General features: G+C 49.9%; 1 protein-coding gene across 2 annotated transcripts in view; it reads left to right on the top strand.

Moving 5' to 3' along the window:
* The window catches only part of FOXK2 (forkhead box K2), an 85833-nt gene that overhangs the window by 26529 nt on the left and 37383 nt on the right, over positions 1–21921 (top strand). For both annotated transcript variants that reach the window (XM_064369593.1, XM_064369594.1), the window contains exons 2-3: positions 16034–16228; positions 20983–21130. In XM_064369593.1, the coding sequence (XP_064225663.1) occupies positions 16034–16228; positions 20983–21130 (343 nt within the window). The remainder of the gene's footprint in view (positions 1–16033; positions 16229–20982; positions 21131–21921) is intronic.

Genomic DNA, 21921 nt, shown 5'->3' with positions numbered 1-21921 from the left:
TTTTTTTTTGAGACGGAGTTTCGCTCTTGTTACCCACGCTGGAGTGCAATGGCGCGATCTCGGCTCACCGCAACCTCCGCCTCCTGGGTTCAGGCAATTCTCCCGCCTCAGCCTCTCGAGTAGCTGGGATTACAGGCACGTGCCACCATGTCCAGCTAATTTTTTGTATTTTTAGTAGAGACGGAGTTTCACCATGTTGACCAGGATGGTCTCGATCTCTTGACCTCATGATCCACCCGCCTCGGCCTCCCAAAGTGCTGGGATTACAGGCGTGAGCCACCGCGCCCGGCCCTGTATGTTCTCTTTAGTAATGGGCAGTTTACCTTCTTACTGAATTTTAAACTTTGTTTGTATATCCTGAACAGAAATCCTTTGTGAGATGGGTGTGTTGAGAACAGTTTCTCCCATCTCATCCTTTGCCTTTTTGTTTCTTGATGTGGTATTCATATATTCATTTCTTTTTTTCTTTTTTGAGACAGTTTTGTTCTGTTGCCAGGCGCCAGGCTGGAGTGCAATGGCGCAGTCTCGGCTCACTGCAAACTCTACCTCCTGGGTTCAAACGATTCTTCTGCCTCAGCCTCCTGAGTAGCTGAGATTACAGGCACACACCACCATGCCCAGCTAATTTTTTGTATTTTTAGTAGAGACGGGGTTTCACCATATTGACCAGGATGGTCTCTATCTCTTGACCTCATGATCCGCCCGCCTTGGCCTCCCAGAGTGCTGGGATTACAGGTGTGAGCCACCGTGCCCGGCCTTTTATATATTCATATATTGATTTCTACTTAATTTGTCACTTAGAGGTATACAGTCAAAACGATTTGGAGGCTACTTCTCTGTTGAATTAGCAGAAGGAATCGCCATCGACTGAATGGAGGAAGGAAGGGACCCAGGCACTGCCCCTCAGCCTCTCTCGTGACTCAGCCCCGAGGCATGGACGTAGTTTCACGTGAATGTCATTTGGACGGGTGTGGGGTAGAATGATCTCAGGAGCATTCCCACCTCCGAGGAGCGGTTGCGTCTCCACCTGTTGGCACAGGAGGGCTGTGCTGTTGTGTGCTTGGCGCCCTTTCTGCTGCCGCCACCCGAGAGACCTCCAGAGAGCCTTACCCTGCCATCCGCACCAAGATGCCCAGCTGTTGTCTGGTGATCCAGATGAGAGGACCTGTGGGATCATTTCTCACCGCGGCCTCTGGTAGGACCTGGAGTGGAAATCTTCGAGTGGCTGAACGTTAAAGGAGAATGGAGAATGTGTCTTTATTTTACAAGGCTACCTGAAGCCGACCTCCCTCCTCTTCTGGGCCTTGCCTTGTCCGCAGATCCCAGTGTGAGGGTCTTAAATGGGTTTGCGCTCCTGAGACAGCCTTTCCCCTGACAGCAGGTTGCCCCGGCAGCGCTTTCCAGCACCTTCCTTATTGCAGACACAGTGCAGCAAATGGGAGGGGGCCACAATTACTCTCCAAGCCAAGGAAAATCTCTGGAGTGCTCGACAGCCACTTACAGAGCTGCTCATCAGACGTGTTGTTGGAGCACCCAGCACCAGCCTGGTTACGGGTGTTTCTGGAGTTGAGGCTCCCTGATCCTGCCTGCAGAAGCAGACCCGCCTGCGGACACACTCCATTCCCTAGTATTTATACCTTAGAATATAGGGCCAGCTGCATGTTGTGTGGGGTCCAGTGTGGATGAAAGCATGAGACCTGTTGTTGAGAAAGCAGGAAGAGGCCGGGCGCCGTGGCTCATGCCTGCGGTCCCAGCACTCTGGGAGATTGAGTGGGTGGATCACTTGAGCCCAGAAGTTTGAGACCAGCCTCGGAAATACAGTGAGGACTCCATCTCAACAAAAATAAAACAGGTGTGGTGGTGCGTGCCTGTAGTCCCAGCTACTCAGGAGGCTGAGGCAGGAGGATGGCTTGTGCCTGGGCTGCAGTGAGCAACGATTGGGCCACTGCCCTCCAGCCCTGGGTGACAGAGCGAGACCTTATCTCTAAACAAACAAAAAAACAAAACACAGGAAAAGAGCTTCTTCATGTCTTCTGTGGACTCGAGGACTACCATAGTCTGTTTGTTTGTTTTGAGACGGAGTCTTGCTCTGTCGCCCAGGCTGGAATGCAGTGCACTCTCGGCTCACTGCAACCTTCACTTCCTGGGTTCAAGTAGTTCTCTGCCTCAGCCTCCCGAGGAGCTGCGATTATGGCGCCTGCCACCGTGCCCAGCTAATTTTTGTATTTTTAGTAGAGACGGGGTTTACCATGTTGGCCAGGCTGGTCTTGAACTCCTGACCTCGAGATCCACCCGCTTCGGCTTCCCAAAGTGCTGGGATTACAGGCCTGAGCCACCACGCCCGGCTGAGGCGTAGTGTTTTTAATTGCTGCTTGACATCAAGCTTCCCCAGGAATACCTGTCTGAAGCAAGCCACCCCTGTTCAGGCCCCACCAGGGATGGTGGATAATTGTTGGGGAAGAAGAGGGTGGAGGAGCAAGATGGGCTGTGTCCTGTTGAGCCTCACTACAGAACACCAATTTAAACATAAATGATCAGGTATTTCGAGATGGTGGCAGTAAGGGCTTAAACCCCATGACTGGGCCCTTCTGAGTCGGGCTTTGTGCAGCTGTGCCGGCCACACAAGCCTGAAGCTGGCCTTGTCTGTATGGGAAAGTTCTGTGTCAAAACTATGTGGTTTCTAAGTCACTTTGAAGCAGTGCAGGCAGTAAATGTGCTTCACTGGAAGATTGCACTTACCAGCCGGCACCGAGCCTGGGTCGTTAGCGGTCACAGCCTGTTTTAAGCTTTGGAGGCTTAGGTTGGAAGGTTAGTGCTGAACCTAACAAAAAGGAAAATGGCATGGTGTGCTTTAGTAAACATGATGGTATGTCATGAGTTTTCCTAGACAAAGTGCATTTTAGCATTTTGAAGGATAAGAAGTTAAAGCTGGCCGGGTGCGGTGGCTCACGCCTGTAATCCCAACACTTTGGGAGGTCAAGGTGGACGGATCACTTGAGGTCAGGAGTTTGAGACCAGCCTGGTTAACGTGGTGAAACCCCGTCTGTACTAAAAAAAAAATTACAAAAAATTAGCCAGATGGGGTGGCACGTGCCTGTAGTCCCAGCTACTTGGGAAGCTGAGGCAGGAGAATTGCTTGAACTTGAGAGACGTAGGTTGCGGTGAACTGAGATCACAGCACTGCACTCCAGCCTGGGCAACAGAGCGAGACTATCTCAAAAAAAAAAAAAAAAAATTGAACCTGAGGTGATAAACGTTGCTTAAGGTTTATTGCTGATGAGTGACGACGAAAAGTGTGGGCTTGGTAGGGTTTCTAGTGTATTTCTCACTGTCCTAAACTGTATTCAAGTTTGTCAAGCTCTCTGTTTGTAATTTGTATGCTTTAAGATGGCACTTGACACTCAGACCTCCTCCAAGGAGAGGCAGGGCTGCCCATTCCGGGGCCTGGCCTGGTGCTCTGCCTCCTGCAGACCCCTTTCTGGGCTTCCTTGGACCGTGAGGAAGCACCCACTGCACTCTGGGTGGTGGCAGCCACAGGCCCTGGGCTCCCCCTTGTGGAGTCCTTAGGGTGTGAGGCACAGGGCGTTGAGGGGTGTTGGTCTCAGCGCAGTTGAAAAGGCCAGGTAGGGTGGGGGCATGCGTATGGGTCATTGGTGAATGTAAGGGCCCTTGATCCTGAAAGATTGTATTATCAAGTTTCAGAACTGGGGGTCCTCGCTGGGGCCCTCCTGCCCACTGGCTGCAGGCTTCGCTGTGGGCTTGCTTCCGTCTTCTGTTTACCCCCTGCCTTGGGACCAGCAGTGTCCTAAATGGGGCCACTGAGTCATCCTGGGTCCCAGAGGAAGGAGAGGTGGCACTGAGCAGCTGCTAACAAAGATGAGCCTGGTGAAGCTGAGCCAGACGTCAGCTGCCAGCTCAGAGGCCTGTGGGTCGCCGTGATAGGAGTGGGATGAATATTTTCTTAAGGGGAGAAGGAATCTGAAATGCATAGTGTGGCATTACCAGACTTGCGTTTCTTGGGCCGTAATGTGGAAGCCCCCTGACAGGGTGGAGCGTAGATGTCATGGATGTCAGTGGTGCTGTGTGAGTGACGGTACACAGTATCAGAGAAGGTCGCTTGGTGCGAATGTGGCCGTGCCACTGCCCTGTCCTCCCCAAAACTGGATCCACACTTTGCAAGCTTAGCATGAGGCCGACTGTGAGGAGCACACGTGGCCCTGGAGGAGGGTCGGGAATCCGCAAGGAATTGCAGCGAGGCAGCGCTTTGGTCTGTGGAGTCTGGCTGATGTGATCACTGACACAGACTTCCCTGGGAGCAGAGAAGCTCAAAGAGGGGTGTCCGGAGCAGGCGCCCCAGGCTGGCTGTGGTGAAGGCCCAGTCCATCATGAACCGGCGCTTCTGTCAAACACCAGAAAACGATTCAGGAAATAGTGGTTTCCAAACACTCTCCATGTTTGCACCCCCCCCCCCCCCACTGCGGTGGACAAGGCATGCGCTCCCAGCCTGGCACAGGCCTAGACTAGCGTTGAGGTTCACACTGGACATTTTGAAGGCTTACACGTTTTTGTTTTTCTTTTGAAATTACTTGAGAATTAAAGCAAAATTGCAAAAATAGTGTAGAGAATTTCCATTTTCCCAGATTCCCACTCTTATTACTGTTTCACCAGACCCACGTGTTGACACAGTGTCTCTCCCTCTCCTGAAACATCCGAGGGGCAGTTGCAGAGGTGATGCCTTTCCTGCAGACGTCCTCTTCTGTGCCCGCCCGGTGAGCACTGATCCAGCACTGTGGCCTAATGGGCGGCCTTCCCCAGGCTTCCCTGCCTTCACTGAGCAGGTCCCGTGTCCCATTGAACCCGTCTGTCGCTTTCATCCCCTTTGACACGTGGCCATCCTCAGCCTTTGTCTTCTGTGACGCTGACGATTTTGAAGAGCACAGCATTAGTTACTGTGTAGAATGTCCCTCGATTTGGATTTGTTGGGTGTTTTTTTTGATTAGATCTAGGTTAGTTACCTTTGGCAGGGTCTCTAGAGGTGAAGTTGTGTCCTCTCAGGGCACCACAGTCGTGTCCCCCTGGTGTCATTTTGTGCCGTGGACTGTGATGCTGGCTGTGAGCGCTCGGCTGGAGTGGTGGAAGAGCAGCATCCCGAACAGGGCTCCGGAGCGCAGTGACCTTGCAGTCACACTCTGGTCAAGTGTCTCCGCGTGGTCTGCAAGCCTCCAAACCTGGCAGGTGCTCTGTAGGTCACTGCCTTATGTAAAATCACAAATTGGAAAAGAGTTTGTTAAATTTTCCTTCCTTCTTTCCTTCCCTCCCTCCCTCCCTCCCAAGGTGGAGTCTTGCTCTGTTGCCCAGGCTGGAGTGCAGTGGTGCTATCTCAGCTCACTGCAGCCTCCGCCTCCTGAGTTCAAGCGATTCTCCTGCCTCAGCCTCCTAAGTAGCTGGGATTACAGGTGGAAGCCAGCATGCCTGGCTAATTCTTGTATTTTTAGTAGAGATGGGATTTCATCATGTTGGCCAGGCTAGTCTCGAACTCCTGACCTCAGGTGATCTGCCTGCCTTGGCCTCTCAAAGTGTTGGGATTACAGGCGTGAGCCACCATGCCCGGTCAGACATGGTTTTTAAATAGATAGAAAGGAGCTCACCCATGGGACATTTCTTTCTGAGTTAGTCTGAGTTATCCGTGTCGTGGCAGAAAAGAACATAACGAGTCTAGGGGAAGCAGGGCCATCCTGGAGGCCACACACCAGGCAGGTGCCAGGGCCGAAGGCAGCTCTTCCGTGCTCGCCTCTCAGCGTGGGACTGCCTGGGACCAGACCCTGCTGCTCATGAGTTGTGTCGGCCCTGGCCTTGCCTCCTCTGCATGTCAAGGGCACGTGGCCTGATTGAATGGTAGGGGCTTCTTATGCAGGTTTCCAGCCGTGCCGTCGCTCCACAGAAGCACAAATGTGGTTTTTGGGGACTTTGGGTGTTTCTGGAGGGGTCTGACTGGGTCTGTGTCCATGAGATCCACATTCACAGGTGTGGCTGCAAAGAGGCCCCTAGACCTGGGGATGTGTGATGAGCCCTTAACACATGAAACACCATTGAAATCAGGTCAGCTCTGGGGACACAGCAGTTGCGCCTGTGGTGGAGATTGTCCCAGAGGGACACTTGTCCTGTTGCTGTGACTTGGACGGTGGATGGGCTGTGGAGCTGCTTTTTTTTGAAACAGAATTTCGCTTTTGTTACCCAGGCTGGAGTGCAATGGCATGATCTTGGCTCACCACAACCACTGCCTCCCAGGTTCAAGCGATTCTCCTGCCTCAGCCTCCTGGGTAGCTGGGACTCCAGGCGCGCGCCACCACGGCTAGCTTTTGTATTTTTAGTAGAGTTGGGGTTTAGTCAGGCTAGTCTCGAACTCCCAACCTCAGGTGATCCACCTGCGTTGGCCTCCCAAAGTGCTGGGATTACAGGCATGAGCCACCACGCCCAGCCGGGGCTTTTTTCAAGTACTTTTTGATTCTAGGAAATAGTTTGAGAAATCGGCTAGTTGGTTGAACTTGCTTTGCATAAAGAGACATCACTAAATTTAACTCTCATTTAAGTTGGAGACTTACTTAAATCTTTGGGGCTGTGTGATGTTGGTTAATATTGAAGTCTTGCAACAATGGCTGGCTTTGTTCCTAAGGAACCGGTCTTTGGAGTGCTTTTTTTCCTGAGTGTGTTCATTCATAAACTCCAGACCATTGGCCTGCACGTTGCATTTGTAATAATTTCCATTCCCACAAGAACGCAACTAGAACAGAATGAGAGAGACAGGCTGGGAGAACAGTGTTTGCAACACTGAATCCAGCTTAAGTTGTTAGTTGATTCAAGTGAAGGAAACTGAATTTTTGTCAGGGCCTTCCAGGTAGGTTTGAAAGTGTCAGCGGTTGCATCGTCGCCAGGTCAGTTCTGGTTTGTGGTTTGAGATGCACGACCTCTCGGAGGTGCTCTGTGCCCCTCCTGGGGCTCACGCTCCTGGGGCTCACGCTCCTGGGGCTCACGCTCCTGGCCAGTGTTGCCTTCAGTGCTGCGCTCTGCCTTCTGCCCTCCAGCTTTCCTTTCCTTTCCTGTGCTGCATTTCTGAACTTGTCCCTTTCTTCCATTTTTGGTCAGATGTCTCAGGCTTGTAAACAGATTCAGTCTATACTGAGCTTCAGTCTATACTGAGCTTTATTACAAATCTTGCAGAATCAAAGTGTGTGTGTGTGTATGTGTGTATATATATATATTTTATTTTCTCCCCCCAAGACAGAGTTTCGCTGTGTCACCCAGGCTTGAGTACAGTGGCTCGATCTGGGCTCACTGCAACCTCCGCCTCCTGGGTTCAAGCGATTCTTCCTGCCTCAGCCTCCTGAGTAGCTGGAGTTACAGGTGTGCGCCCCCACACCCAGCTAATTTTTTTGTATTTTTAGTAGAGATAGGGTTTTACCATACTGGCCAGGCTGGTTTTGAACTCCTGACCTCAGGTGATCTGCCCACCTTGGCCTCCCAAAGTGCTGGGATTACAGGTGTGAGCCACCGTGCTCGGGCCCAAATGAAGTACTTGTAAGAACACACTGTGTCAGGAGTTGAGATGGGTCGACTGTATGAGATAACTGCTCATCAGCCTAATGTCTTCCAGACACTGACTCTGCACTGACCCCGAGTGCTTCTCTGGAGGGAAGTTGCAAGGCCAGGGAAGAGGCACCTCGGGCCTTGGGGAAGCCAGGGGCCCTTCTGGCCAAGACACCAGCTGCATGTGGACCTGCACTGAACTCGCTGCCCTGCAGCCATGTGGGGACGACTCGGGAGGATCTAACCCCCAGCACCTGTTTTTCCCTCCACCTCCGTTCTGTTCTAGTATTTTGTGGTTCCTTTAGTGTTGCGAGGCAACTAATCCAAAATTATTCCACAATTTTTAGTTTCTGGTTTTGAAAAGGGGAACAAGGATTTCCAAGGTAATTGAACTCCATAGAGAACCTGGAAACAGTTTTAACGTATTTTGTTTTGAATCTAACCTACATTTAAATAAATTACAATTATAGTGTGGGTGTCTGTGCAATCACAACCCAGGTAAAGAGATAAAGAAATAGGTCACTGTCAGCACAAAAGCATAGAAAATGGCACAGTGAACCCCCCATGCCTGTCACATGATCCATATTTTGCTAATTTCTACATCTATCTGTATGGACAACTTTTTTAACTATCTGTTGAAGAGTACTGTCTGTACAGAAAAGTGCATGTATCATGCACATGCAACTGATGAATTTTTACAATCGGGAACTCTCACCCACGCAGTCAGAATCCAGATTAAGAAAAAGCAAGTTACCAGGATATCTGGATAGCTTTTAAATGTATTTTTTGGCTCATAAACATAGGAAAGGTTCCCTCTTAAATTAGAACACAGAGCACCACTCTCACCTTTCCCGGGCTGGGGCTTTGCTTGCAGTGTTCTCTGGCAGCCAGGACAGAGGGCAGATAGCACATCCCCACGCTTTTGGTTAGAGGCACCTTCCTCTCTCTCTCTCATTTTTATTTTTATTTTTATTGAGACGGAGTCTTGCTTTGTCACCCAGGCTGGAGTGCAGTGGCACAATCTCGGCTCACTGCAACCTCCACCTCCCAGGTTCAAGCGATTCTTCAGCCTCAGCCTCCTGAGTAGCTGGGATTACAGATGTGTGCCACAACGCCCTACTAATTTGTGTGTTTTTTTGAGATGGAGTCTTGCTCTGTTGCCCAGACTGGAGTGTAGTGGCGTGATCTTAGCTCACTGCAACCTCCACTTCCTAGGTTCAAGCAGTTCTCTTGGCTCAGCCCCCCGAGTAGTTGGGACTACAGGTGTGGGCTACCATGACCAGTTAATGTTTTTGTAGTTTTAGTAGAGATGGGGTTTCACCATGTTGGCCAGGCTGGTCTCGAACTCCTGACCTCAGATGATCGACCTGCCTCGACCTCCCAAAGTGTTGGCATTACAGATGTGAGCCACTGTGCCTGGCCTCTTTAAAACAAAACAAAACTAGAGTTGGGATCTTGCTCTGTTGCCCAGGCTAGAGCACAGTGGTATCACTGCAGCTTGCTGCAGCTTCAAACTCCCAGGCTCAAGCATCCCTTCTGCCTCAGCCTCTGAGTCACTGGAACTACAGGTGCACACCGCCATGCCTCGCTAAGTTTTTAAACATTTTTTTGTAGAGATGTGGGGGTCTTGTTATGTTGCTGATGCTGGTTTTGAACTCCTAGGCACAAGTGATCTTCCTCATTCGGCCTCCCTAAATGCTGGAATTACAGGTGTGAGCCACCCGGCCTGGTCCCTTTTCCTCATTTTAAATGACCTGTGCTCCTGAGGATCTCATGCGGTGGAATGTCATCACAGCATTGATCGTCAGCTTTAACTGGAAACATTGGGGTTGGGTACAGTGGCCCACGCCTGTGCTCCCAGCACTCTGGGAGACCAAGACAGGAGGATCACTTGAGCCTGGGAGTTTGTGACCAGCCTGGGCGACATAGGGAGGCCCCGTCTCTACAAAAAATGATAATGATGAAAATCAGCTGAACACGGTGGCATGTGCCTTTAGTCCTAGCTACTCTAGAGGCTGTGACAGGAGGGTCCCTTGAGCCTGGGAAGTTGAGGCTGCAGTGAGCTGTGATTGCACCGCTGCACTCCAACCTGGGCCACAGAGTGAGACCCTGCCTCAAAACAAAAAGGAAACAGAATCGGATGCAAGGGAAGGATGGCCTCAGCATGACAGTGCCCTGTCCCGCAGAGAGCACTCAGCCAGGTCTGGGCCAGGACTTTTTGCGTGCCTCTGGGGGAGAAGTTCAAGCTGACAAATAATATGGGTTGTATGAAAAGCAAACGAAACACTGAGAGGACGTGGGGTTCCCCATCGTTCCAGGGCTGCGAGCTCGGCTCTTTCCCTGTTGGAATTGTGTACACTACTGGAGCCCTCTCCTGGGAGAACAGGCAGGGAGTGTGTTCTGCTGGTCCAGGGTGGGCTTTCTGCAGAAGCTCAGGGTGGACATGGAATAAATCTAGCACGGTGGACCACAGGTGTGTCTGTGGGAAGAAGTCACTGTTCACATCTTGAAGTGGGACTGCAAGCCTTTTTTCCCCCCATTGTAATAAAGCACCTGTTGCTAGATACTAGCTGAATGAATCCTCATGATGTTGATACTGTCATCTCCGTTTTATAGAGGAGGAAGCTGAGGCACAGAGAGGTAATGGCCATGCCAGGGCCCACAGCAGGGGAACAGGATTTGAAGCCAGGTGGCCTGACCCTGGTTGGTACTGCCTGTGGCCACTGCCTGGTGATGGAGTTTGTCCTAGTGACCCGGCCTGCCTGGTGAAGTAGTAATGATAATCGTTCGGGAATCAGAGATGTGGAGCACGCACCGGGGCCGGGGGAGGCTGGAGGCTAGAGGGAGGGGTGCTCGCGTCTCCTGGCAGGGTCAGTCTTGTCTTGGTGTGTGCCCCCATGTCACGCTGCCACCTTGTGGTGCAGGTGATCCGTACATACCAGCACAGGTGGTTACACCCATTTCCATCCTGCTGCCTTTGGATAAGGATGAAGCCTGGATTTATTGAGGAACACCCAGCACACTGCGCGTGCCCCTCTCCTGGCTGTTTGCTTTGAGACGGAGTTTCGCTCTTGTTGCCCAGGCTGGAGTGCAGTGGCATGATCTCGGCTCACCGCGATCTCCACCTCCCGGGCTCAAGCAATTCTCCTGCCTCAGCCCCCCGAGTAGCTGGGATTACCGGCATGCGCCACCATGGCTGGCTAATTTTGTACTTTCAGTAGAGACAGGCTTTCTCCATGTTGGTCAGGCTGGTCTCGAACTCCCCACCTCAGGTGATTCGCCTGCGTTGGCCTCCCAAAGTGCTAGGATTACAGGCGTGAGCCACCGCGCCCTGCCAGCTCACCTGTTTTTTCACAGGAACGTGTCCTGGCCTGAATCTTGTGTTTTAAAGTAAATGTGATGGAGGGGGTAATGGTGGAAGACAGAGTGGCGGCGGTTGTGTGTTTCCAGTAGCTGATCCACTACCACTTACTGCTTGACATCAGATTTGATAAACATACTTTGTCCCAGATTGCTTGTACTTGGTTAAAGAAGAAATCATTGCCGAGAGCATTACAGATGATCTTGACTCCACGTTCACGGTTTCATTTGATCCTTTCTTCACTTTGACTTTGTGTGGTTTTTCACTTGTGTTGCAGATCAGAGTAGCACAAGTGCGGTGCCCTGGTCTCAGCCCACTGCAGCCTCCGCCTCCTGGGTTCCTGGGATTCTTGCTCCTCAGCTTCCCGAGTAGCTGGGATTAGCAGCGCCCGTCACTACACTGGCTAATTTTTGTGTTTTTAGTAGAGACAGAGTTTCACCATGTTGGCCAGGCTGGTCTTGAACTCCTGGCCTCAAGTGATCTTCCCGCCTCAGCCTCCCAAAGTGCTGGGATGACAGACGTGAGCTACTGCGGCTGGCCTGGTAGTACAGTGTTTGATTTGATGTCGTAAGTGTCTGCACGTGGACGTTGAGAGCAGTTGTCCACTGAGCTTCGGTCGGGTTGTGCAGTTTGTACTCACTGTTCTTCCCATCTCTACTACTGGCTGGCAACCGTGTGGGCCCCACAGCTGCGCTCAGCTCAGAGCCAACGTTGTGTGAGGAGCCCAGCGGGCATGGCAGAGCTGCTTGGCGTCTAAGCACCTTACCCTGTTTGTGTCCACATGGTTCTGCACGTGAGAACCCCTGGTTTGTAAGCTGTTAGGCTGGTGTGAGAGGGTGGGTGGTCCTGGGAACACGCCTTCACGTGGGACAGGCTGCTCATGAGCAGCGAGGACGACTCAGGAGATGGTGGCTGGGAGTCTAGGGTGGCTTGCAGATCCTGGTGGAACCTTGTGCCAGACCAGTCTCTCGTCGTCCTCAGAGGTGGCAGCTGTGCACACACACCATCTGGAAGTAGTGTCTGTGTAGAGGAAGCCGAGTTCAGAAGGCTCTCAGATACATGACAGGTGATCAGTTGTAGTATTTGTTTGTTTATTTAGAGCAGGAGTGAACGTTGATTAACAAGCTTTCGAGCAGGAAAGAAAAGCGGTCAGGTACACTTGGAAGAGGGCCAGGCCAAGCGGGTAACTTGAGAGATCAGGTGCCAGTTTCCTTTTAAAATGTAGTGATTGACAGCTGTTTGAACTTGGGAAGTTTAACACCAGCAGTGAATGCCACTAAACGTGATGTGTTTCAGGTCTTTGGTCTAGATGCTTTATTTATTTATTTATTTATTTTGAAAGGGAGTCCCACTCTTTCGCCTGGGCTGGAGTGCAATGGTGGGGTCTCGACTCACTGCAGCCTCTGCCTCTCGAGTCCAAGAGATTCTCCTGCCTCAGCCTTCCGAGTAGCTAGGATTACAGGTGTGTGCCAGTACGCCTGGCTGATTTTTGTATTTTTAGTAGAAATGGAGTTTTGCCACATTGTCTAGGCTGGTCTCGAACCCCTCACCTCAGATGATCTTCCTGCCTCAGCCTCCCAAAGTGCCGGGTTGACAGACGTGAGCCCCCGTGCCCGGCCTGAGTGGATTTCAACAGCTCTTTTGGTCTCGGCCATGTTTCGGTGTGGATACTACTCATGGCCTGAGTGTTGCTGCATATTGTGGATCCTGTGGTTTTCTTCTTCTTCTTTTTTTTTCTTTTGAGACAGAGTGTCAGTCTGTCACCCAGGCTGGAGTGCTGTGGCGCGATCTCGGCTCGTTGCAACCTTTGCCTCCTGAGTTCAAGCGATTCTCCTGCCTCAGCCTCTCGAGTAGCTGGGGCTACAGGCGGGTGCCACCACGCCCGGGTAATTTCCTTGTATTTGTAGTAGAGATGGGGTTTCACCCTGTTAGCCAGGATGGTCATCTCCTGGCCTCGTGATCCGCATGTCTCAGCCTCCCAAAGTGCTGGGATCACAGGCGTGAGCCACCGTGCCCGGCCCTTCTTGTTTTTGTTTGTTTTTTCTTTTTCTTTTCTTCTTTTTTTTTTGGTTGGGGGAGACAGAGTCTGTCACCCAGGCTGGAGTGCAGTGGTGGGATCTTGGCTCACTGCAACCTCCGCCTCCTGGTTCAAGCGATTCTCCTGCTTCAGCCTCCCATGTACCTTGGACTTCAGGCATGCGCCACCACACCAGGCTAATTTTTGTATTTTTTGTAGAGATGGGGTTTCACCATGATAGCCACGATGGTCTCGATCTGACCTTGTGATCCACCCATCTCAGCCTCCCAAAGTGCTGGGATTACAGGTGTGAGCCACCGCATCCGGCTGCCCGTCCTGTTTTTTAGGGGAAGAGGTCTCACTGTGTTACACAGGCTGACTCTGAGCTCCTGGGCTCAAGCGACTCCATGCCTGGCTTTGTGATGCAGCTGAAGCATTTTGGTGTCTTGTTTTACCGATTCTTTTTCTTTTTCCTTTTTTCCTTTGTTTCGGTATCAGTGGTCTGTTTCTCTCTTAGTTGGTTCAGTTAATAATTTGTAAGGATGTAAAATAAAATAGACCTTTATACACAAAAAGATCAGTGTCCTAAATATATTCTTTACAGACCAGGTCAGGCACGGTGGTTCACATGTAATTTCAGCACTTTGGGAGGCTGAGGCGGGTGGATCACTTGAGCCCAGGAGTTTGAGACCAGCCTGGGAAACAGAGCCGGGCATGGTGGCATGCGCGTCTAGTCCCAGCTACTCAGGAAACTGATGCAGGAGGATCACTTGAGCTTGGGAGCTTGCGGCTGCAGCGGGTCAGTGATCGTGCCACTGCGCTCTAGCCTGGGTCACAGGGGTCTTTGTTGCCCAGGCTGGTCTCGAATTCGAGAACTCAAGCAGTCTCCCTCCTGAGCCTCCCGAAGTGCTAGGATTACAGGTGTGAGCCGCTCTGCCCAGCCTTCACACATTTTCTTCTGGTGGAAGGTGAACAAGAAAAGAAGGTAGCTTATTTTTTTTCAGTGTCTAAAGAGGGGCTTTGACAGAGAAGCTTTTTCAGTTTTCATAATGGGTATGTTTTGAAGGCCAGAACTGATGGCCCTGGCGGATGGACTCCTGTATTTCTGGCCTGAGCACCTGAGGGCCGCCTGTCACTGCTGAGGAGAGTCCTGGGAGAGGAGCTTGGGCTGGGAGTCTTGTTTGAGTTCCCCCAGTGAAGTGGGGATTTTGGAGTCATTTGTGTATGTGTAGAGTTCAGGGTCCGAGGCCTGGATGAGCCAGAGTGAGCGGCAAGGGAGAAGCTGGAGTCGAGGTCTGGAGCATTGAACGCTGCGCGGTAAAGAGAGGGGGCTCCAGTACGGGCTTGAAAAGGAGCCCTGCGAAGCAGGAACCAGAGAGTGTGGTGTCCCGGACACCCCGGAGGCAGTTGTTCTGTGAGGTTCTGCTCTGTCCACCGAGACGGCGGGGAGGACTGGCTGTCCTGCATGTGCCTCACGGGAAAGAGGAGGGCGAGGGGAGCCAGCGCAGCGAGGCAGACAGGCGAGTGTGAAACCTCTGGTCCTGCCCTTCCTGACCCCAGCAAGAGTGTTGGGCAGCGTCTCCTTGGCGATGTCCCTGCAGTGGGAGCGCCATGGCGTAGCCTCTGCCCTCCACACGCTGGACCCTTCTCGGGCAGCTGCCCAGTAGGGTAGGGTGGTGGTCGGCGCCTTCCCCTGTGGCAGGGGTGCCCGCACTGGGTGCATGGATGTGAGCTGGGCTGAGTGTGGTTGGCCGCTTGTTTGACAAATAGGCTGTTGTTTAACTGGGTTCATGGTGAGACTCTCAGACTATGGACTATTTTTAAATTTTATTCTTCGGAGATACTTGGCTTGCTTGACCTCTGTTTGCTTACGTGTTACTTGAGCCATGTTAAGGAAGCTGCGTGAAGCGTGAACCAGAGTGGTAGACTGCAGACCTTCTCCCCGTAGCTTAATGTCTCTGGCTCTTCGTTTGCCAGAGCCAGCAGTGAAAAGGGTGATAGGATTTTTTATTTAAGCAAACGGAATTATTTTTCTTCCTTAAATAAGAAAACTGACACAAAATTGTTGCTTTGTGGCCCAGGTACATTTGTATGTTTATTTTGAAAGCAAAATACTCACAGGTAGAATTTGAATTTTAAGTCTACTGTGAGACCAAAGCATATTCGTGCACTTATTTTATTTTAAATTATTTATTTACTTTGAGATGGAGACTGGCTCTGTCACCCAGGCTGGAGTGCAGTAGCGTCCTCTCGGCTCACCGCAACCTCCGCCTACCGGGTTCAAGCGATTCTCCTGCTTCAGCTTCCCGAGTAGCTGGGATTACAGGCGAGTGGCACCACGCCTGGCTGATTTTTGTATTTACAGTAGAGACGGGGTTTCACCGTGTTGGTTAGGCTGGTCTCAAACTTCCGACCTTGTGATCCGCCTGCCTCGGCCTCTCAAAGTGCTGGGATTACAGGTATGAGCCACCCAGCCTCGTGCACTTATTTAAAAGGAGTCATGTCGATTAAGTAGTATTTGAGTCTTTTTGAGACTACCTTTTTTTTTTTGGTCGGAGGAGACAGGGTCTCTTGTCCAGACTTAAGTACAGTGGCGCTATCACAGCTCACTGCAGCCTCGACCTCCAGGGCTCAAACAATCCTGCTGCCTCACCCTCTTGAGAATCTGGGAACACAGGCATGTGCCACCATGCCCGGCTAATTTTTTTGTAGAGATGGAGTCTCACTGTGTTGCCCAAGCTGGTCTTGACTTCCTGGACCCAAGGGAGCTCTGTGCCTCAGCCTCCCAAAGTGCTGGGATTACAGGCATGAGCTATGATACCTGGCCTAGTCTGTGCTTTTAATTTTCCTGTCTGCCTGGTCCGAATAGTGTTCTTACTGGTGTTTTAAAGTCATGACACCTTAGTTGTGGTTTTGTTTGTAAACGACTTGAAATAACACGGTGAGCTGAGTTTGGAAGTGTTGCGTACACATCCTCAGCTGCTCCAGTGTTGTGGGGGACACTTGGGGACTCTGCTCCTGCTCTTGCGGGGACAGCAAAAGGGTGCTGATTGTGGGCTTTTCTTTTCCAGGTGCACATTCAGGTTCCCGAGCACAAACATCAAGATAACGTTCACTGCCCTGTCCAGCGAGAAGAGGGAGAAGCAGGAGGCGCCAGAGTCTCCAGTGAAGGCCGTGCAGCCGCACATCTCCCCGCTGACCATCAACATTCCAGACACCATGGCCCACCTCATCAGCCCTCTGCCCTCCCCTACAGGAACCATCAGGTGCGGCGATGGGGATGGGGGCGCTGGAGCGCCCTCAGTCCCAGGGGCAGACCCAGAGTGACGCCTTTCCCCTTCCCTGTGCTAACTTACGTGGGAAGAGAGATGCAAAGTGGTGCTTAAAATACCGTTGAATTTCTGCTCTGAATTTCCTGCATTATGAAATGTAGTTCCCAAATGATCCTGGTTTTTATTTACTCATTTTTGTTTTGAGACAGAGTCTCACTCTGTTCCCCAGGCTGGAGTGCAGTGATGTGGCCTTGGCTCACTGCAGCCTCTGCCTCCCGGTTCAAGCAATTCTCCTGCCTCAGCCGCCCTATTACCTGGGATTACAGGTGCCCGACACAACTCCTGGCTAATTTTTGAATTTTAATAGAGATGGGGTTTTACCATGTTGGTAAGGCTGGTCTTGAACTCCTGACCTCAAGTGATCTGCCTGCCTTCGCCTCCCAGAGTGCTGGGATTACGGGCATAAGCCATTGTGCTGGTCTCTTTACTCATTCTTTAAAAGATGTGTGGTTTTTTTTAATTGTACTTTAGGTTCTGGGATACATGTGCAGTTCATGCAGGATTACTGCATAGGTACATATATGGCAAGGTGGTTTGCTGCCTCCATCCCTCTGTCACCTATATCTGTCATTTCTCCCCATGTTATCCCTCCCCATTCCCCATTGTCCCTCCCATAGCCCCTCCTCCAACAGACCCCATTGTGTGATGCTCCCCTCACTGTGTCCCTGTATTCTCATTGTTCAACACTGGCCTTTGAGTGAGAACATTCGGTGTTTGATTTTCTGTTCTTGTGTCAGTTTGCTGAGAATGATGGATTCATCCGTGTCTCTACAAAGGAAATGAACTCGTTTTTTATGACTACATAGTATTCCATGGTGTGTATGTGCCACATTTTCTTTGTCCAGTCTGTCATCGATGGGCATTTGGGTTTGTTCCAGGTCTTTGCTGTTGTAAACAGTGCTGCAGTAAACATACATGTGCTTGTGTCTTTATAATAGAACAATTTATAATCCTTTGGGTATATACCCAGTAATGGGACTGCTGGAACAAATAGAATTTCTATTTCTAGGTCCTTGGGGAATTGCCACACTGTCTTCCACAATGGTAGAACTAATTTACACTCCCACGAACAGTGTAAAAGTGTTTCTTTCTCCACATCCTCTCCAGCGTCTGTTGTTTACTGATTTTATAATGATTGCTATTCTTTTTTTTTTTCCTTTTTATTTTCACCACTATACTAACGAGGATAATGATCGCCATTCTAACTAGCATGAGATGGTATATCAGTGTGGTTTTGATTTGCATTTCTCTAATGACCAGTGATGATGAGCATTTTTTCGTAGGTTTGTTGGCCTCATGTATGTCTTCTTTTGAAAAGTGTCTGTTCTTATCCTTCACCTACTTTTGAATGGGTTTGTTTTTTTCTGTAAATCTGTTTTAGTTCAAAAAGATGTTTTTAAAGTTTCTTTTTAGAGATGGGTTCTGGCTGTGTTGCCCAGGATGGACTCAAACCCCTGGACGTAAGTGATCCTCCCGCCTTGACCTCCTGAGTAGCTAGGACAACAGATGTGTTCCACTGTGCCTGGACTGGATTCTTTTTTTTTTTTGAAACAGAGTCTCCCTCTGTTGCCCTGGCTGGAGTCTAGTGGCATGATCTTGGCTCACTACAACCTCTGCCTCCCGAGTTCAAGCAATTCTCCTGCCTCAGCCTCCTGAGTAGCTGGAATTATAGGCATGTGCCACCATGGCAGGCTAATTTTTGTATTTTTAGTAGAGATGGGGTTTCACTATGTTGGCCAGGCTGATCTTGAACTCCTGACCTTGCGATCTGCCTGCCTTGGACTCCCAAAGTGCAGGGATTACAGGTGTGAACCACCGTGCCTGGCCTTGTTTGTATTGGAGTGTAAGTGGAAGGGGCAGACAGTGGTCTAAAGTCTGAGATAGATTTTAATTTTGAATTTTTTTTAGAGAGCCCACAGCCTGAAGAACCATGAGCCAATTAAACGTCTTGTCTTTGTTTGTTTTTAAAGATAAAGAAGAATAGGCCAGGCTTGGTGGCTCACACCTATAATCCCAGCACTTTGGGAGGCCGAGGCAGACGGATCACCTGAGGTCAGGAGTTCAAGATCAGGCTCCCCAACCTGGCAAAACCCTGTCTCTACTAAAAATACAAAAAATTAGCCGGGAGTGGTGGCTCATGCCTGTAATCCCAGTTACTTGGGAGGCTGAGGCAGGAGAATTGCTTGGACCTGGGAGGCTGAGATTGCAGTGAGCTGAGATTGCGCCATTGCACTCCAGCCTGTGTGACAAGAGTAAAACTCCATCTCAAAAGGAAGAATAGAGAGCCGAGAAATAAACCCTCACATAATGTAGTCAAATTATGGTTTTTTTGTTTTGTTTTGTTTTGGACACGGAGTTTTGTTCTTGTCGCCCAGGCTGGAGTGCAATGGCGTCATCTCAGCTCACAGAAACCTTTGCCTCCTGGGTTCATGCGATTCTCCTGCCTCAGCCTCCCGAGTAGCTGGGATTACAGGCATGCGCCTCCATGCCCAGCTAATTTTGTATTTTTAGTAGAGACGGGGTTTCTCCATGTTGGTCAGGCTGGTCTTGAACTCCTGGCCTCAGGTAATTCACCTGCCTCGGCCTCCCAAAGTGTTGAGAGTACAGGTGTGAGCCAGCCAATTTTTGACAAGGGTGCCAACACCTTCTTTCAGACTTTGCAGCAAGTACTGGGTAAACTGTATGTCCACATGGAAAATAAGTTGGGCCCTTATACAATATGCAAAAATTAACTCAAAATGGATCAAAGACCTAAATTTAAGGCCTGAAACTGTAAAATTCTTAGAAGAAAATAGAGGCAAAACCCCCGTGATTTCTTGGATTTGATACCAAAGGCACAGGCAGCAAAAGAAAAAGATCGAACTTCTTAAACATTTAACACATTTGTGCACCAAAAGACAAACAGTAAAAAGGGAGAAAATATTTGCAAATCATATATCTGACAGGGCATTAATATTCAGATTATAGAGAGACCTCCTGACTCTCAACATCAAAGAAACAAAACACCCAGTTCAAAAAAATTGGAAACACCTTCCTCCAAAGAAGATACAGAAGTGGCCAATGAGGACTTGAGAAGATATTCACTCTCAGTAGTTACTAGGTGAATGCCAGTCACAACACATGATCTCCCACCTCACACCCATTGAATTGGCTGCTGTTGAAAACAGCAAACCCAGAAGACAATGTGAGTGAGGATGTGGAGAAACTGGAACTGTTGTGCACTATTGCAAGGAACGCAAAACAGTGCGGCTGCTGTGGAAAACAGTCTAGCAGTTCCTGCAGAAGTTAAAACTAGAATGACCGTGTGATCCTTCAACCCCACTTCTGGGTGCAGACCCAAACTGAAGGAGGGTCTTAAAGGAATATCTGTACACTCGTTCTCATAGCAGCGTTGTGCACAATCTCCAGAAGATAGAAGATGCAGTGGGGTATCATTCAGCCTGACGAAGGAAGGAAATCCTGACGTCTGCCAAGGCGTGAAGTGACCCAGGACGTTATGTCTGTGAAATAAGCCAGTCACTGAGGTTCCTAGAGTATCAGATTTGCAGAGACAGAAGGTAGAATGGAGGTGGCCAGGGCCTGAGGGTGGAGAGGGGGAGCTGGTGTTTCTTGAGGACCGATCTTCAGTTTGAGAAGGTGAGAATGTTCTGGAGACAGGTGGTGTGATGGCCACACATCTGTGTGAATGCGCTTCGTGCTGCTGAAGTGTGTACTTTAAAATGGTTACAGTGGTAAATTTTTTTCTTTTATTATACTTTAAGTTTGGGGTACCTGTGCAGAATGTGCAGGTTTGTTACATAGGTACACATGTACCATGGTGGTTTGCTGCATCCACCCCCCCATAATCTACATTAGGTATTTCTCCTAATGTTAGCCTTCGCCAATCTCCCCACCCCCCTGCTATCCCTCCCCTAGACCCCCCACCCTCGGACAAGCCGCAGTGTGTAATATTCCCCTCCCTGTGTCCATGTGTTCTCATTGTTCAACACCTGCCTTTGAGTGAGAACATGTCGTGTTCGTGTTTGGTTTTCTGTTCTTGTGTCAGTTTGCTGAGAATGATGGTTTCCAGCTTCATCCGTGTCCCTGCAAAGGACATGAACTCATCCTTTTTTATGGCTGCATAGTATTCCATGGTGTATATGTGCCACATTTTCTTTATCCAGTCTGTCATTGATGGGCATTTGGGTTGGTTCCAAGTGTTTGCTATTGTAAACAGTGCTGCAGTAAACATACATGTGCATGTGTCTTTATAATTGAATGTTTTATAATTGATAGGGAGGCCGAGGTGGGCGGATCATGAGGTCAGGAGTTCAAGACCAGACTGGCCAACATGGTGAAAGCCCATGTCTACTAAAAAAATACAAAAATTAGCTTGGCATGGTGGCTCGTGCCTGTAATCCCAGCTACTTGGGAGGCTGAGATAGGAGAATTGCTTGAACTAGGACCTGGGTGGTGGAGGTTGCAGTGAGCCTAGATGGTGCCACTGTACTCCAGCCTGGGCTACAGAGTGAGACTCCATCTCAAAAAAAAAAAATCTATATTTCCATAGGAAATGCTGATACTTCCTTTTTTTGTTTTGTTTTTAACATTTTCATATTTGTTTTTCTTGTAATTAGAGCCAGTTATTGACACACAGTAGGATTGTGCTCTGTGATAGACTCATGGGAACAACCTTTTCTCTTCCACAGCGCTGCAAACTCCTGCCCCTCCAGCCCCCGGGGAGCGGGGTCTTCAGGGTACAAGGTGGGCCGAGTGATGCCATCTGACCTCAATTTAATGGCTGACAACTCACAGCCTGAGAATGAAAAGGAAGCTTCAGGTGGAGACAGTCCGAAGGTAAAGGCTTTGTAGCCTTGAAGCAGCCCCGGGGACAGTGCGCAGCCACAGGGCCCTCAGTGTCACCTGCTTGTGTAGTGATAGCCTTGAATGGCCACTGTACTCTAGCCTGGGCCACAAACATAGCAAGACCCTGTCTGGAAAAAAAAAAAATTAGAGATGTGTAGGGTCTTGTTGTGATTACATTTTTCTGTTTAGAAAAAAATGCCACAGTTGACTTTGGGGGGCCAAGGTGGGCAGATCACTTGAGCTCAGGAGTTTGGGAAACAAAGCAAGACCCTATCTCTACAAAAAATACCAAAAATTAGCCAGGCATGGTGGCATGCACTTGGAGTCCCAGCTACTGGGGAGGATCACCTGAGCCCTAGGAGTTCAGACTTCAGTGAGCCAAGATCACACCACTGTACTCCAGCCTGGATGACAGAGTGAGACCCTATCACCCCAAGGAAAAAAAAAAAAAAAGAGAAACCTCCCTGTGCCCACCCTGAGCTGCTGGAGCTGAGCACGGCCTGTGCTGTGCAAGCCCGTGGTGCCCTCCTGGACGCCCTGGGTGCATCTGACATCTTTGCCTCCTGCCTGTCGGCCTGCCTGTTTTTTGTTCCATTTGTGTTTATCCTTGAATAATATCTATAATTGTTGCTTGTAAACTTCATACAAATAGTATGATCTTGGATGTATTGTTTTGCGAATGACTTTTTTCATCCAGCATTATCTGTTGCTCTTCATCCATGTTGATACGTGTATTGCCCAGAAGTTCACAACCAGGGGCGGTTCCCTTTCCCCAGTGGGCT

This window comes from Aotus nancymaae, unplaced genomic scaffold, assembly GCF_030222135.1.
Source record: "Aotus nancymaae isolate 86718 unplaced genomic scaffold, 86718_ANA_hifiasm-v0.15.2.pri h1tg000089l, whole genome shotgun sequence".
In the NCBI taxonomy this organism is placed as follows: domain Eukaryota; kingdom Metazoa; phylum Chordata; class Mammalia; order Primates; family Aotidae; genus Aotus; species Aotus nancymaae.
This window is presented reverse-complemented; position numbering and strand designations above follow the sequence as displayed.